Below are 18,823 nucleotides of genomic sequence, written 5' to 3' on the forward strand. Positions count from 1 at the left end.
CCTGATGATCTATCATTCTACTCTGATATAGTAACAGAGTTGATAAGAACTCAGCTGGTTCCCATCAATATCATTATTTGTGGATTTTGAGAAATTCACCCGTGAAGTTATGTTTCATTTCACTGAGGGAGAACTGTTCTTCCTCGGTGAAATGAAAGTAACATTTTTTTTTAATCTTGTAGTATTCTGTGTCCTCTCACAATATGTCTGATAACTGACTTCAAATGAGGTCTGTCAATGTCTGACATTTGGTTAAACGCAAACAAAACATAAACGAAGTACTGTTTCATTTTTTATACTTATATAGTACAGAGTTTACTCTGCAATCAGTCTCACTCTAGATGTCTTTACTCTAGACAGAAGCAGTTCTGCTGACATCAGTTGTCAGGGTCAACTAAGAGGGAGTGTTTCGTGACTTCGCATGACAGGGGTTTACACTTCAGGCCGATTGGGGGAGGGGGTTTTACCTTACGAGCGGACACAAGAGATATTCTACTTACGCATCTACCCTGACTGGATGCAAAGCATGTCGATCACAGTAGCAGAGAGGCAGCGTTACATACGGAAAGGTGGGGTCAGACTGCCGCATGGCGATATTATTGGTCAAGAGGAAAAGCGGCTTGTCGTTGGGGGGGGGCTCTAGTTTTTGCTGGGAGGAGGGGGTGATAGGAGTTGAACGAGAGAGAGAGAGAGAGAGAGAGAGAGAGAGAAAGTGTAAGCAAGCCAGGTCGCGTTTTACTGCAGTATCTGCACATTTCTGCATCGGTCATCTAAACTCTGCGGAATGCGGACTAGATCAGAGGGAGGGCGCAAAGCTGAGCTTGACTGAGAAAACGCTCCTGTTCAGTGACTGCGCTTTGGGATGAGATAGCACGGGGCAGGCCTCTGAGATATATTACCTCATTCAGTCCCTTTTCATTTCTGAGAGTCAGCCTTCGCTACTGCGTATTCGCCTGTCATTTCGCCCGAGGACTCAATTTAGCCGCTGCATTCGGTTTTCAATGCACTTCTAAAGAGAAACTTTGAGCAAGATTTTCCCCGTCAATTCTTTCGCATTTAAATAATTTATTCCACTTATTTACTCTCAAAGAGAGTGTTAGCCCTCAGGCCTTGACTCTGTGAGTGCATATTCCTCGCGTCAAAGATTCAGAAAAATGGCAAAAGATGACAAGAAGAATGAATGGAAGGAGTTCGTGTGGAACCCGAGGACGCGCGAGTTTATGGGCAGGACAGCCAGCAGCTGGGGTAAGACCGTCCGTCTATCCGTTATTCTGTCCGCTTTTTTTTTCTCTAACAAAGCAACAATTGAATGTCCCCAGAACTCTTTTTCAGCCCCTCCCTGTCCCATCCGCAAAATAAGAATCTGTTCAATTAGCACAAATGCCTATTTGTCCTCAAAAGAAAAAGCAATTTACAGGGATATTAAAGCATTTTTACTCATTTCACGGTATTTTTAAATGTCCATTTCATATAACAGAACGAGTTTTATAAGCTATGCAACATCACCTTACATGTTGCAGCATTGCGCATAGAGATTATGTTTTTCATAATGGAGATAGTTCCTATCGTTTACCATACAGGCCTCTGAGGTAAGATCACTTAGCGCAGAATTAGACTGCAGATCTCTCCAGAGAAGTACCGGCAGATCGTCAGTTGTACCAGCCAATGAAATCTATTGTACCACCACGCGATAGAAACTGCACTGCTGTAGTTTAGAATGCAGAGAGAATGCGGCACGTGGACGCGAACGCCGACAGATCTGCAGTTATATTGAATTAATGTTTGAGACCGAGTCGGCTCAGTTTTTCCACTACACAAATTATTTAAAGAAAAAAAGGAAATGGACCACATCTATGTGGCCAAACTGTGAACAGTTTACTTGTTTGCTGCGTGCAACCTGTGCAACTAACCAAAATAGCGACGTGCAGATGGAGTGCGGGGGGATTTTTGAAGTACACTATAAATTATTCAGCTCTGCGTGTTTTTCAATGACATTGAGGCGTTTTAATCTGGACAAAGCCGTGGACCGTGTTCTATTTGTGTCTGCTTTACTCCTGTGTGTGTGTGTGTGTGTGTTTGTGTGCGCGCGTGTCTTAGTGTGCGATGTAATCCTAATCTACGGTCAGAGGCTGCCCGGTCCAGTGGGTTGTTACTCGAAGACGTCAAACCAAACTCTACAGGATTAATGTCGGAAGCACCTTTTGATCGTTCCTACCTTTTCCCACTTCAGGCAGCCCTCTGTTTGCCACTCTCTGTCTCAATTGTCCCCAAAGTTTCCTCACATTTTTAGAAAGATCTTCGACATACTAAAATAGCAATAGTGTTTCCTTACTCTCCTATTGCCACAATACTGGAGCTCTTACAATACTCTTAACTGCAAAAAAACTACTGGGATACGGATCCTATGCATCATAATTATATTGCTAAATTATGCTAGCGATTCAAAAGGCTTTTAAAGGCATTTTAAGACATTCACAGATGGAATGGACTGTGGGAGATGAAAGTGGAGTAGATGAGAGATGATTGATTCTAATGCTTCCTGTGTGGGATCAGGGGAGCGATCTTGCTGTCAGAGGGGTACTGTAAGGACTGGCTGAGCGGCTAAGCCTAGCTCTCTAAGACTCCTTAATTAGTCTATTTCTATCAGCGCCTCCAAACCCAGAGTATATTTGGTCTCTTTAAAAAAGTACATCCTCATTACCCAAGCTTAATTGTGATCTTGGACTCCTCACTCAGCAGTCTCAGTCTTGGCCCCGGGACAAATGGGTCCCTGCAGAACGGGATTCAGGACCTTTGAAAAGGGCCAGAGAAACATGATACGGGACCACACAGAGTCAGGCCAGAAGTAACCTCACTCTCCAAACACAAGGCGGTTACACTGGTTAATATGAAAACTACATTACCCAGAGGCAACTGCTGCATTGACACTACAAAAGCACTAATTCAATCATTAAATATATACTATCAGATTTGCCATCCCTGGATGCCTGTTTATATCTGAAGTGCACGAACACTACGTATGACTTTATTGGCATTTAATTGTATTTAAGCATATCGAAAAAAGAAAGAAAGAAAATGAATATGAACTGAAGTCTAAAAAATTCATAAGTTGAAGTCTAAAAAATTATTCCTTTGTTGTTAACAGTTCCTGGAGCACTCAAAGCCGTGTTTGATATGGTGGTAATGTGACAGTTATGAATGATGAATGTTAAAGTAGAGAACTTGTTGGAGAGGAGCAGAGTGAGATGTAAGAGAGAGACCATCATTGGCCTCATCAGTCAAAGCACAGGATGGCCCTCTTTAACACAGAACATGCATGTTTCGGCAAGGAGCTTTGTTCTCTTTTTCATCTGTTCCTTTTAAAAGAGAGATGAAAGGAAAGCAAACCTTCATCTGGAGAGAGTGGTCAGAGAAAGAACAGAGGGAGAGAGCTCTGTTGATTAGACCCATTATTCTGGCTGGATTTGACACATGCAATTTGTCCCACACAAGAGTACATACGGGAGAGAGAAAAAGAAAGAGAGAGAGAGAGAGAGGTAACACTTTAAAATTGATGCACACAACTATACTCTTTTTTTTTTCCCTCTCTCTCTCTCTCTCTCTCTCTCTCTCTCTCTCTCTCACTCTCTTATGCACACACACACACACACACACACACACACTCTTTCCTACGGGAACTTTCTCTGTTACTCTCACTCAGTGAGTGTGTAACCATAGCCTGTGGAGAGGGAGAGGCCTCCTGTGGTCACTGTATTATTGATCAACATGTGGCCATCCCTGAGGACTCACACACACACACACACCTCGCTCTCTTCCTCTTCACACACACACACACACACACACACACACACACAGCCATGACACACTCTTGTGTTATTAAGGCATGGGTGAAAAGTTGTATTTGAGTATGACTATAACACACAAACAGCCAGAGTGGAAATATATAGCAAATATAACAGCTGCTAAAGTTGTGATAGTGCATTGTGCATGTGAAGACTCTTTCCAAAAGAGAAAAGAGATATATTTGCAGGGTTTTTTTTACTTACTTTGTTTCTCATTTAATGAAAATTACTGCAAACAAACACATAGATAGACAGATAGATAGATAGATAGATAGATAGATAGATAGATAGATAGATAGATAGATAGATAGATAGATAGATAGATAGAGTAACAGGTGTGAAATAAACAGTCCCAGAACAACTTTCATCATTACATTTAAGATTATCCTAGTTCTGTTTTGTCCTGTTAGTGCCCTGCGTTGCAGTGACATTCTGACAGATGCTGTAACAGGAGTGACATTCTGACAGATGCTGTAACAGGAGTGACATTCTGCTAAATTCTGTAACAGGAGTGACATTCTGCTAAATGCTGGAACAGGAGTGACATTCTGCTAAATGCTGGAACAGGAGTGACATTCTGCTAAATGCTGGAACAGGAGTGACATTCTGCTAGATGCTGTAACAGGAGTTACATTCTGACAGATGCTGTAACAGGACAGGAAGGAACAGGGCTGGGTCCACTGAATGGTGATAAAGAGGCTAGTCGAAGAAATTGGTTTCACCCTCCCACTGACAGGTTTCCAATTTAAATAAAAAAAATTCCAAACTGAAGATTTCTCTGGTGTAAACTCTTATACACCTGGTACTCAGTCTTTTTCAACTACTCAATTTTACAGAATTTTTTTAGCAGAGAAATTCTGGCACAGAGGAAGAAGAGTTGTGGTTCTAAAATATCTCTTCTCCTTCTGAAGCACCAGTAGGATTTTTGGATTGGTTTAGTGTGTCTCATTTTTGACTGTATGATAAAAAAAATCGGATTTATTAAAATCCATTATTATCAACCACAAACAGCAGCGCTTCTGAATTTTATTTTTTTTTTTTTCGGTTTGCATCTAAATTTTCATCTAAATCCTTTTATGTTCTATTGAAAGCTTGAAAGCTAGAAAATATCTTCAAGACTAGTTTAAGAAATTCTGTCATGATGCACATTTTTCAACCAGTGAGAGCAGAGTTTGAGTCTTCTGGTCTATGGCAGTGATGTCCTCTGTGGTCATATTGTATGCTTATGTCTTTGACGTGACTTGATGTCTTGTTGGTGGTTTTCTTGTTAACTGTTCACCTATTCTTTCGCCAATCTAGAACATCCATTAACTGCTGATCTTCTGAGGTGTATGAGGCTTACCCAGGCTCTGAGTGATGAGTCAGCAGTGAAATGAACCATGGGAATCAGGCCACACCATGTGTTTATTCACAGTAGAGACGATGTGTCTTTGCTCAGAGAGACGGGTTATTCCCTCACTGATGCCCGCACACTAATGGGGGCCCAACTATCAGTAAATACTCGCTTACGTTGTGATCTGTGGTATGATATCTGGTAAGGAACTCATTAAAATACAATGAGATAATATAATAAATTATGAATTAGGTGTAATTAAATTCTCCAGTTCAGATCCTCAGTAAAGCCTGTCTATATAATGTCATTCACAGTGATAATCTAAATATGACAATCCACTAAGCTTATTACTCATATGCTCATTACACAGCACAGAGGATTCAGCAATCCCATACTCACAATGCAGAGTGTGTGTGCATGTGACAGTGTGTGTGTGTGTGTATTCATGTGCGTGCGTGGGTGTGTGTGTGGGTGTGTGTGAGTGTGTGTGTATTCATGTACGCGTGTGTGTGTGTGTGTGTGTGTGTATGTGTGTGTGCTTGCATGTGTGTGTGTGTGAGAGAGAGAGCGAGGCTGGGGGTTGCACTGGGAGGTAGTGGGGTGGATTCTGTATCTCTAGTTAAGAAGATTATTGCCTTTACGTGTCTTTTAGTTAATTGCACACAGAAAGACCGAGGGTGAGGGAAACAGAGAGAGAGAGAGAGAGAGAGAGAGACATAGAGAGAGGGAGACAAATAGAGAGAGAAAGAGAGAGAGAGCAAAAGAGAGACAGAAAGAGAGAGAGACAGAGAAACAGAGAGAGAGACAGAGAGAGAGACAGGGCCAAAACTGTATCAAACTTAGACCTTAGACCCTAACTCTGCAAAATGGTTCATATCTGTACAGTTAAAATACTTTAGACATACAGAGCAGAAGAAACCACACCCCTTTAGCAGTGAGTCACTAATAATTAGTAGAACAAAAAAGGAAGAGCTACGAAACCTGACCGAAAACTGAAAACTGAAAAAAATTTTATTATTTTCTCTCAGTTACTGGTAAGCTCCCTCATAACAACCAATGATTTTTGAAAAGTAATCAATTTATAATAATGATTTTTATCATAATGTGTTTTCATAGTCAGATTTGGGACTTAAGCATGTGTTTTATGACTGTCAAATTCCCTTGTTCAGTGAGGTTTTCTTAACCAAAGTTTCACAGAATATGAACCTAAAGAAAAACCTCTCATTTCTGACAAACTCTTTCTTTCGAATTAAATCACTGACTGTGACAGCAGATTAGTTGAGCAAATTTAAGGGCACCCGAATTCCACTCTCCCTCTTTCCCCCCTTAAAATATGTGTTCAATCTGAATTTCTGTGATATGAAAAAGTTATTTGTGTGAGCTCTACCCAGATGTAAACTCTAAAGTCTCTACTCTGCTGTTTTTGTGTGATTTTGTGATGACACATAAGGTCACTGTGGTAAAAAGTGGTAAAAAATATGACACAGTGATATTACCTGTGGGGCTTTGGATCTGGTGTGCTGACGTGTGTGTGTGTGTGTGTGTGTGTGTGCGTGCCTGTGTGTGTGTGTGTGTGTGTGTGTGTGCGCGCGTGTTTTTGTTTATGTAGGACTGATCTTGCTCTTTTACCTGGCGTTCTACACCTTCCTGGCTGGGCTGTTCAGTCTCACCATGTATGTCATGCTCCAGACCCTAAACGAACACCGCCCAACATGGCAGGATAGACTGTCCACACCAGGTACAACACACACACGCACACACACATCCACACACACATCCGTACATACAAATACACACACACACACATACATGCACACATACACCGACACATGCTACACACACACACACACACATGCGCACAGGCACACAGGCACACAGACACCCACAAACACATACCTCATGCAAACATCTACATTTTGCCTCATACGGCAGTATGTTGACCTGGGCTCGTGTTCATATTCATGCTGTCTTAACCCCTTCTCATATCTGTGTGTGTGTGTGTGTGTGTGTGTGTGTGTGTGTGTGTGTGTCTGTGTGTGTGTGTAGGGATGATGATCAGGCCTCAGGGAGAGGCTTTGGAAATTGCCTACACCAAAGAGGACACAGAGAGCTGGGACATGCACGTCCAGGCCCTGAACCGCTTCCTGTCCTGTAAGCATACACTGCTATGTGTGTGTGTGTATGTGTGTGTGTGTATGTGTGTGTGTGTGTGTGTGTGTGTGTGGTGAGACTGTGGGAGAAGGGAAGATGGAGAGAAGGTTTTGGAGAGTGAAATAAGTCAGTGATAGGGCAGTGACCATGGAGAAGTCTTAGAGGACAGCTGTAACAATGCTTTATGTCTTTGAAATCAATAGAGTGGATTCGTAGTTTTCATTTCTGATTAAGTCTTTTTTTTTAAAAAAAAATCTCTTTCTCTTCCTACAGCCTACAATGATTCCGAGCAGATGAAGAAGAACGTTAACTGTACTCCTGACCAGTACTTCACCCAGGAGGATGGAGACAGTGTGTGGAATAACCCCAAACGCTCCTGTCAGTTTCTACGCTCCACACTGGACCAGTGCTCCGGGCTTGAGGACCGTTACTATGGTTACGACCAGGGAATGCCTTGCGTTATTATCAAATTCAATCGGGTAAGAGAGACAGGAGAGAGAGAGAGAGAGGGGGGATGTAATTGTCTCAGATACATTTGACTTTGATGTATAAGATTGATCCTTACTGACTGATTTTAATTAGCTTGTCAAGACAAACCAATTTTATAACGAAGTGGTTGAAAATCTACGTAGACACAGACATATATGTGTTGACAGCACTCTGATGGCTGTTGGGATGATCGTATGTAAATATCCTGTGAAGTGACAGAAGGACAAATGGCAATGTATGTGAGTGGCAGAGCAGTGAACCTGCTCGGTCTTTTTCGCTCCCGAGTCCAGTCTACTTGAATTATCCCGGGGGGTTTCAGGTCACAGTTCTCAGTTAGGATGGAGGCATGGTACACTGTAAAAAAATAACCTTAGAAAAACGGAAATTGTCCGGCAGCTGAGGTGCCGGTAAAATACTGCAAAATAACAGAAATTAAGCAACTCATAAAAATACAGCAATTTTCCATAATTAAAATATGGTTTGTCGCATTAATTTTACATGAAATTGCGCAAATTCTGTGTCTTTTAATGTTTAAATAAAGATATTTCCTCCTTTAAAAACAATTTAGCGAGCAATTTAGCACTGCAGTTCTATAGACATGTAGTGCGTGGTTGGGAGCAGGTGGTGCTCTTTTCGCTCGCCTGCTCTCTCAGGCCTGGACAACCATCCGCACTGGTGTCCTTCCAGAGCGAGTCCCAGCTATCTGAGACCAACCAAAGACTGTCACGGCATGGTATCGTTGCATTTAGGTGATATTCTGACTTAGAGGCATTCAGTCATTATCGCACAGATGGTAGCTTCGCACCATTGGCTTGTCGACCAAGCACTGCACCAAATGCAAAGTAATGACAACCGTAGTGATCGTCCTCTGTGCACAATTGTTTAAAAACTCGGTCTCACTTTACAATTAGACTACCCTTATGAAGGGTTTATGAATGGTTTATAATTAGTTTATTAATTAGGTTTTGAATACTTTATAAATCATTAATAAGCCATTAGAACGCATTAGATAAAAAGGACAACAGTGACCTGTTGCTTGCCAAATAGTAAGCCCACGTTATCTGTACTGTTAAGCCTCCGATCTCATTGGTTAATTAGCTTACTTTATCTTCTCTATCAGCCAGCATTTATACCTGTCAGCTTCATCAGATATTTGTTAATAAGTTACTAGCATTTAACCACCGTCGGCATATTTTACTAGTAAAAAAGATTCATTTGGCATATCAAAGTATGGCATATCAAATGACCAGATTCATACACTGAGGCTTTTGCGGTATTGTTTACCATGACATTTTCAGCATGCTCTCAGCAGCTGTCCTCATTATTATCACAATATGACATATGCTAACAGGTTGTTGTGCACACTAGATATTAAAGTGGTATAATGTGATGCATGTTGGAGGCCTGGGCTGAGCTTCCCACCAATGGACTGTTGTTTAGCCCAAGTTTGTTATTATTCGGTTTATGTTTCCCAGTCTGTCTAGTAGAAGTGTATGTGTATTGTTCATCATGTAGTCTTTGTGTTGTGTTGTTCATTCTTGTGATAGTTTAATTTTATCTGTGTACCGTAAATGTAATTATCTGCGTCAGTGATGTACTTCCCTCCTACCATCCCAGCAAATTAAACTCAGCAACTTATTAGTAAATGGTGATGTGTTTCACACTTTACAATAAGGCTCTCTTTCAATAGTCTTAATGTTTCCAACTCATGAGTAAATGGTCCTAAAAATTAAATGACAGGAAACATCAAGATGGATGGTGGGAGAATCAATTCAGTGAACAACAGATACCAAGGGTGGTTTAGGCAGGCCACAGATATCTGAAAGTGGGACCAAGAATGGGTGAGCATCTGGAATGCTGTCCTAAAGAAGATACCAACCGACATCAAGCATCACAGTATACCACTTTAATATCCAGTGTGCATAACAGCCTGATTGCATATGTCATATCAACACCTCTTACAATAATGAGGAAGACGGCAGGTAGCATGCTGAAAATGTCAAGGTAAACAATATTGCTAAGACCTTAGTATGGTAGTAGGTAATTACTTGGTAATTTCATGTGTTAATATGGCCAAATTAACCTTTCTAATGAGAAAGGACACTGCCACCCAACCATAATTCTATTGGTGGTTAAATGGTAGTAGCATGTTAATATCTGATGAATCTGACAGTTTAACATGCTGACTGATAAAGGGACAAGATAAAGTAAGCTAAGCAACTAGCAAGATCTGAGAAAACTGAATATATAAATAAAAAGTGCTGCAGTAACTTGATCTTGCCAAATAGTGAGCCTGCATTGATGTATGACAAATGTGTTATAACTTGTTTATAATTGGCGAATAATGATTTATAATCTATGTTTACAGCCTAATTATAAACCATGTATAAATCCTTTATAAGCGCAGTCTTATTGTAAAGTGGGACCAAAAGCTCTTTTCAATTGCTGTAGAAATTTCACTAGGTCGCATGTAAGTGGAGGCGCCCCATAATGCACTGCTGTGCTGATGTCAGCTGCAAACACAGGAGGAAAAACAGAACTTTTTTTAAGTTATAGTGATTTAATAATCTGGTGTTTACTTAATCCAAAAGTTATTAGGAATTTAATCAAAAGTTTTTAGTTTACATAATTCAAAATTGGATAACATTATAACAACTCAAAGTTTTTAAGTTTTCAGTAGGAGTTATAAGGACATTTTAAGTTTACACAACTTAATAAAATTAAGTTATTTGAGCGCTCAGGTTTACAGTGTACCACGACTAGTTCTCCTCAGTCCTGTCTGAAAGGACTGAATTTCACAGTCCTGTGAAATTGTATTTTAACAATATTTTGATGCACATTTTCCCTTAAAAATATGGATATGTTATGTTAATTCACAGTTACAAAATTATCATGTTATTTTACATTAGATACGCAAGTTCACAGTCTATTTATGTAATTTTATTGACATTTCCATGTATTTCTGAAATACAGAAAAAATCTGTAAAATAAAAAGGAGAAAGCTGTTATATTACAGATTTTGTTTTACAGTGTACTAATACTCCGGTGCTGTGTTTGAATGCACTTCTGATTCATCGCTCTAGACAAGAGTGTCTGATAAATGGATGAAGTTCTAATTGCGGTAAAGAAAGGGCAGGAAGACAACACCACAGGAGAAGAAAAAAAGCCTCACTCATTTATCGTCTGCTGTATTATTCAGAGGTGTCAGTTTTGTTTTCTAAAGACACTGACCTTGACCCTACATTCTCCTCCTTTACTCTCTCTCTCTTTCTCTCTCTCTCTCTACCTCTCTCTCTCTCTCCCTCTCTCTACCTCTCTCTACCCCTCTCTCTCTCTCCCTCTCTCTCTCTCTCTCTCTCTCTCTCTCTCTCCCTCTCTCTCTCCCTCTCTCTCTCTCTCTCTCTCTCTCTCCCCCTCTCTCTCTCTCTCTCTCTCTCTCTCTCCCTCTCTCACCCTTTCTCTCTCTGTCTTCATTCCCTCCCTTGCTTTTTCTGTTTGTAGGTAGTCGGTATGTATCCAAGCAAGGATAGTCAGGCACCATTTGTCACATGTTCAGGAAAGGTAAGACCTCCTCTCGCCCTCCACCTGTCTCCTTCTTTCATTCCCCCTCTACCTCCTCTCTTTCCACTCCCTGTCTCTTTCTCTGTCTCTCTGTCTTTCTCTCTCTCCCTCTCCCTCTCTCTGTTCTTAGTCTGTCTCTCTGATATGTATCCATTACAGATATACGTTACAACTCGTGTTCGTCTGGCCAGTCTGACTGAATTAGCTGATACTCATCACTTACATTAAAGCCTTGTTCAAATGTTTGCATTCAACCCTTTTTGTTCATTAAAAAAGTTCAACTTTTTCACTTAAAAAGATTGTGCATGACATTATGCAGTATATTTCTGTTTAATGTTTAGAAATTAATGTTAAATAATTATACAACAAACCTGATTTTTCGATGTCTAATCAGTTTGGTAGAGGGAGGATTATGAGTGTAAAACATAATTATTCCTGGACTAACAGGCCCAGTTTGTTATGTCTTGCACAACACTTAATGAAGACTCAATGCTGTAATTGAAAACCAGGAGGTGACAGACAGCATGATGAAACTCTGAGCATCGTTACGTATTGCAGAAGAGAATGGGGAATTAAATTTTTAATGCAGTGAGGTGGCAGCTCTCATTAAAAAGGGGCGTGTTTTTCTCCGTCAGACAGGCAGCGCACTGTTAAAAAGTGACATTTTACCTAAGTCTGACTGATGGGTCACGGCTTGATTTTTCCACTGCTTTTCAAAGACACATTTTGCATTAGTGGGTCACCGTCCTTTTTCTTTTTTTCCTACTTTATCTTCACACCCTGATTCCTCTGTTCATTATCTTTCACTCCATTCTCTCCATTGTTCCACTACTCCTGGTATAGTTCCACTCCTTTTTATTTTGTGTTCATTCATTCATTCTCTCTCTCTCGTCATTCTCTCCGTTCACTCTCAGAGGTACAGAGTTGGCAAGGATGAATGGGTAAGAGAGTGAGTAGTTATAGTCATATTTAATGTATTTTTATGTAGTACATTTTAACGTAGTAAACTAGCACATAGATAGAGTGAACAGTGGAATAAGAAATAATTTAGAGAGATCATCCAAAAAAGGAAGAAACAACAGAAAAAACAGCAGTTCACCAGTGAACTGTACCATTTATTACCTGGTCTTTCACACATGTACGCCTGATAAATTTCCCAGTAGGATTAAATCTGCACCACCCACAGTTGTTACTTGGAAAAACAGAACGCGGCTGTGAGATATTCCAAGATCTTAGAGCCACATGATGGAGCTAATTGATTTAGTGTGTTTGGAGTCCAAATCCAAAATGTTTTTATAGTAAGTCATTTTTAACAGGATGGTGGAAGCCTCTTAATGCCCTGTGATGTTCAGGTCCTCTCAGATCTGAGATGACTGTGAGATGACTGTGAGATCTGTGATATGACTGTAAGGTCTGTGAGGTCTGTGAGATGACTGTGAGGTCTGTCAGATGACTGTGAGGTCTGTGAGGTCTGTGAGATGACTGTGAGGTCTGTTAGACGACTGTGAGGCCTGTGAGATGACTGTGAGGCCTGTGAGATGACTGTGAGGTCTGTGAGATGACTGTGAGGTCTGTGAGATGACTGTGAGGTCTATGAGGTCTGTGAGATGACTGTGAGGTCTGTTAGACGACTGTGAGGCCTGTGAGATGACTGTGAGGTCTGTGAGATGACTGTGGGGTCTGTGAGATGACTGTGAGGTATGTGAAATCTGTGAGGTCTGTGAAATAACTGAATTAAGCCCCTGTCTCATTAACTCTTTGTGTTCTGATGGTTTTAGGCAGATGACAGTGAGAAGATGGGTCAGCTCATGTACTTCCCTCCTGACGGCAGCTTTAACCTCATGTATTACCCTTACTATGGAAAGAAAGCCCAGGTACATTCTCTAAAGAACCTGCCTCACTGGAGGTCCAGTCTGTGGACAAAATATTGATCTTAAAGCTGAAATGAAATGCCTGAAATGATCTCTTTCAATTTCTCAAATCAACACACTCTAAACAGAATGAAAGAGATATGGTCATGACAGCATTTTATCTTTAAAGTAGCACTTATTGAGCACTTAAATGCAAAGCACAAAAAATGCTAAATCTGTCGTGCACTTCTTGTGTTTTTGTGTTAACATCAGCACACATATGACTTCCAGTTAGACAAAATAACCCAGGCATAGTCAAAGGTGATTACAGTTTATGGAACAAAAAAAAAACTGTTCCTCTTTGTCGCAGGTCAACTACTCTCAGCCTCTGGTGGCCATTAAATTCCTCAACATCACCCGCAACACAGAGGTGAATGTGGAGTGTAAGATCACAGCTAACAACATTCCTGAGGGCAGCGAGAGGGACAAGTTCGCTGGCAGAGTCTCCTTCAAACTACGCATCAACTCCAAAAACTAGACAGGGGTTTACAGTCCTTTACATGCTCTTCCCTTACCTCTCTCTTTTCCTCTAGCACCCACAGAGGCACACAGCAGAGCTGCCCCAGCACACTCTACCCCACCACATGTTTTTCTACACTATAAATACATCATAACGCGTTACAAACACGTTTACAGCTCCCTTTCAGCTCTGCTGCTGAGTGTGTGTGTGTGTGTGTCTGTGTGTATACGATGGGACATTTCCTATTTTCTGTAAGATTGAATTGAAGTCTGTTAAACAGCATGACTATATCAACCAATGTGAGACTGATACCGGTGCAAAACACAAACCGGTATAAGACACAATCCAGTATAAAACACAAAGCAGTATAACACACCAGTTGTAACAGGTGAAAGGATTTAGCTTTGACTGCACCATCAGCTACCTTCTGAACCTTCCATTAACTATGTGTGTGATGAAAAGTCACTCTTAGACAGTACAGACAATACAGTGAAAATGCGTCACGTGTACATTGCACCCTAACGTCTTCTCCTCTAATCATATTGCACTGATGATACCCAGCCAACGCGTAGTGTCTCCGCGGCGGGGGGGGGTGCATGCGTATGCTTCATCTTCTGTGTGTGTGTGTGTGTGTGTGTGTGTGTGTGTGTGTGCCAGTGCAGTGGGAGGGGAGATACACTCCCCCTGTGCCACATGTGTAAGCTACTAAACAACTGTTGAAAATGAACTTAGTTTATACTGCTCAACTGCTAAGGTTACCCGCACTGCATCTTAAAGAGCATCAGTTACAACTCCCTTTACTAAACACCACCACCACACACACACACACGCACTCTCACATTCAAACACATGTACACACGTTCACTCATACAGACTCACACACACACATCAACGCATTAGAAACCATGACTAAGAACCAGTTTTCACTCCATTTAATATTTATGTTTGGTTTGCAGTTCATACATTCTTTTTGTTCTTTCACTGACGCTCTGTCTGATATCCCTCATTCCTTTATTAATATTCCTACTTACAATGTCAGTCACCTGTCACTCAAAGTATCAAAGCCTCACCTCTCATTTCTCCTGAGATGTGTGCATGTAACTTTTGTTCATATGTATAAATAGCTATATTCTTTTTCTTTTCTTTTCTTTTCAAGTATTGTGGCATCTCTTCTATGCGTATGTGAACATGCATATGTGAGATAGATGCTGTTGTTTATTTTGTATTGTTTTGCACTGGATTTGTGTTGTGAGGGATGATGTAGGTTATTATGAGGGCCTGTGGCAGGCCGATGAAGGAGAGGATAGAGAAATGTATGTGTTTGTTATTGTTTTCTGTTTGTTCTATGTACTATGTTTCTGTGCAGTTTGCTATCACTGGTCTTAGTGACAGTTTGAGTGTAGGAATAGAAACTTCTAGAGTCAGAAGCTGGTTTGTCACTTTAACAGCCGACTCATATCACACCCTGCATTAAATCAATAAAAACAAAGAAAGATTAACATCATATTTTCCTTTCTTTTTCCCCCTCCTTGTTAGAGCCTCAAAAGCCCCATAACTGTCATAAACCTTAAAAAAAGTTGCTCTGCCCTCCTTAAAACTAGCACTCTTATAATTGGCTAATGTCCTCAAAAACAATAATCGTCTAAACCCACCACTAATCCTAATCAGAAAATCTCAAACCCTCATCAATTTTAATGTGCTTGTCATTATTCAGAAATCTTCAGGGCTGTTTGATGATGGAAGGACTTTTTCATCAGGCCACTGAATTTGCATGCTAGGAAAGAGAATGAGTGGCAAGGAAAAGACCGTCTGAGAGACTTGTCTTTAATACTTTTGTCTCTATGAAAACCTATTGATGACCCTGTCGTATGTGATGCTGAGGCCAAAGGAGTGACCTGATTTTGCATCACTGTTTTTCAAAGAGGGAGGTCATCTGCTCCTTCACACACGCGCGATTCAACACATACTGAGGACCTGTTCCACTAAACCAGTGGTAACTGTTCCATTGACCAGTCAGTACTCTGAAAAAAAATACAGAAAAAAAACCAGAGAAGATGGTTAGAAAGTTGGCTATATATTTTTCTCCTCCCCCTTTGAAATATGGCTTGTTTGGGGTGAATCCAGGGTTAGTCGTACTGTCTTTTGAGAAATGTAATGTTTACCATGATGTTTTGATTGAGATACGGAATGTGTGCACAGTACAGAGAAGAAATACTTTCCTCTTTCGTGGCGTCTTTCTTTCCTGACAGAAGGAGACAATAGAACAGCCAGTATGTCCACTTCCTTTTCAACCCACTAATACTTTAATCTCATTGGATAATCTGGAATAGATCCTTTCTGTTTGCCCTCCTCTATCGTACCCCCCCCCACACACACACACACACACACACACACAGACCCAACCCACATCAGCTCTTTCATTACCACTTTTTTTCTTTTTGGATTTTCTTTCCCTTCCGCTATCTCATAAATATCTTTTTTTTTTAGCAGTTTCCTTTTCTCAAGTCCAATAAACAGTCACAGAAAGAAAACCAAGTGAAAGAGGCTCTTTCAAACATATATCCTGTGTACCTGTGTACTGTATGTAACCACACATTGTCATCTGTATAGTAGAAGTGAAGAGCTAGGTGGTAGTTACACAGCCTGGGGTCTATATGCATGTAATGTGACCCTGTGCTTCTTTTTCATTTAACCAAAGTCTTTGCATGCTGAAAATTTAATTAGGCCTTCACTCACAGGCCCTGCAGGAACAGAGAGAGCTAAGCTTTAGTGAGGTCAGACTAGCTCTGTCCAGCACAATAAAATATTCAACAGATAGATATCCTGATATCACTGCAGTTGTTTGTGTCTGTGGCTTTCAATCTGTCAAAACCCAACAACAAAAAAACAAAACGCTCCAAAGACACAAACCTTCAGGTGTTTGCTTCATGGTATCAGTTAAAGAGTGAGTGGAATTATGGGAAGGATAAGTTAATAACCAGTCAGTTAAGTCTGAGAGCTACTGATGGTACTCACAGTCCAAACAGTGCGCTCAGCTCTGGGAATGGAGCAGACAGACGAGTCATGACAGCCCTGAACGACTCTGTCACAAACACACATATCGGATGCCTGTCCTAATACGACACAGAAGCAAGACTTTCAATAGATTGTTTATTGGGACGTCAGTGTGTGGGTGAGCAATCTCGCCTCTCTGTCATTAAAATCATAGATTTAACAGAATATGTGTGTACTCCATGCATTCCTATCAGCTTCATATGACTACAGACTTGTGCGTTTGAAACGCAGTTTTCAGCGGTCGCTATTTGCATGTGCCCTGGTGTCTCTGGGTACAGTTTATTTTCAGAGTAATGTTAAATGAAGGAGACAGCTTGGAGAGATATTTATATATATATATTTGTGTAGTGAGACTGCTTGCCCACTGAGATAAAGACTGGTTTTGCCTCTGTTGTTTTCATTGTTTGTTACATGAGTTTCTTTAAAGAAAAGAATAGAAGGTTGTATGCTGATTTTTGCATTTTTGTTGTGAGGAGAGTGATGTGTAAGATAAAGAGGAAAAAGAAGTGTGTAGTTGTGTTGGAGTGCACAAAGACAGAGAATTCCCTTTTGTATTTTTGTTATAAAAACAGTGATGTATAAGATGAAGAAGAGGAAGAAATGTGTAGATGCTTTTGTATTTTTATTGTAAAGAGAGTAACATATAAGATGAAGAAGAAAAAGAAGTGTGTAGTTGTTTTGGAGTGCACAAAGACAGAGAATTCCTTGTAAACATACACGTCTCTTAAAACAGTAATACCAAGGACTATGTGAATGCTCGAAGTTTACAATCTTTTAATGGTGCAAATTTTCAGTTTCTTTTTTCATGGATTCTTTAAGTTACACTTTTAAAAGTAATTTTAGATATTTCAGGAGCTCTTCAATGAAGCAAACTACTTTACTTTTCTTAATTGTGATTGAGATGAATAACAGAATCGTAATGGAGTTCAATGCTTTATGGAGTGTGATGAAGTTTAAACACACACAAAGCTAAGCCATTGATCAGTCATCTGACTGTTTACTAAGCGTGTCGTCTAACACAGCAGTTTGTTTTTAACAGACCAATGGTCATGGCCAGGTGCCACACATGATCACCCCGAGAAACAAAACTTCACTCTGATTGGTTCCTGAGCCTGTCACTCATTCAAATGCCCAAAGAAACTGGAAAATGAGTGTAATAAACCTTCTGAGTGTTGGATTTCATAAGCAGAGTGATTTTGTGATAGTGATTTTAACACGTCTGGAAAAATATTGAACTGTGTTAAGCAACTGGTAACTGTTGCTACTCCCAAGCTACACTGACACACACAGACGTAGCCAGTAGGCAATTTGTTATTTTTTAACAAGGGGGATGGCCCAATGGTCACTGACACTACCCCATAGGACACTATTCTTAAGGTCATTGTGCTGACAAGGGGGGGTGGCATTCCCCCCTCATCACCTTACAAATTGCCTACTGCGCGTACCCAGACACACACACATACACACACACATGCGCGTGTGCGTACACACACACACACACACACACACACACACACACACACACACACAGTGCAATATCTATTTATTCAACGCAAATTAATCAAACATTGGGAGTCCTCCAGAGTTCATCCCTCATCATATCACAACCCAGTGGACTGGCATGGTTTATTCTGTTGTTTGGTTATACTCATTTCTTTGCTTATTGTCATGTATGAAAGTAAACAATAAACAAATAAAACTTATAACTGAAGCTCTACATCACACAAATTCTGTGTTGCATTCCTGAAACATTGTAATATGCTTGTGTATTACTTGGACAAGAAAGAAAGAAAGAAAGAAAGAAAGAAAGAAAGAGACTATTTTTTTTCATAACCTCTGTAACTGGAGAAAATATCAAAAATACCATAAACCAAAATGACTGTCTGATTCAGAGTTAACGTGTCATATCAGAGACTCTAGGGTCTAAATCATACGTTACATCATCAGGTTATAGCAAGGACTGGCCTAAATACACACTCACTGAGAACAGCAGTCACTGTGTGTGTGTGTGTGTGTGTGTGTG

General features: G+C 40.5%; 1 protein-coding gene across 1 annotated transcript; it reads left to right on the forward strand.

Annotated features, from left to right (window-relative positions):
• Positions 1–1,154: 1,154 nt before the first annotated feature.
• atp1b2b (ATPase Na+/K+ transporting subunit beta 2b) lies at positions 1,155–14,362 on the forward strand. Its single transcript, XM_030781950.1, has 8 exons — positions 1,155–1,245; positions 6,785–6,913; positions 7,222–7,326; positions 7,600–7,805; positions 11,317–11,376; positions 12,291–12,317; positions 13,155–13,250; positions 13,597–14,362. The coding sequence occupies exons 1-8, from the start codon at positions 1,155–1,157 to the stop codon at positions 13,762–13,764; spliced, it is 882 nt and encodes a 293-aa protein (XP_030637810.1). The 3' UTR covers positions 13,765–14,362.
• Positions 14,363–18,823: the final 4,461 nt, after the last annotated feature.

The sequence above is a fragment of the Chanos chanos genome, chromosome 8 (genome assembly GCF_902362185.1).
Source record: "Chanos chanos chromosome 8, fChaCha1.1, whole genome shotgun sequence".
NCBI lineage: Eukaryota > Metazoa > Chordata > Actinopteri > Gonorynchiformes > Chanidae > Chanos > Chanos chanos.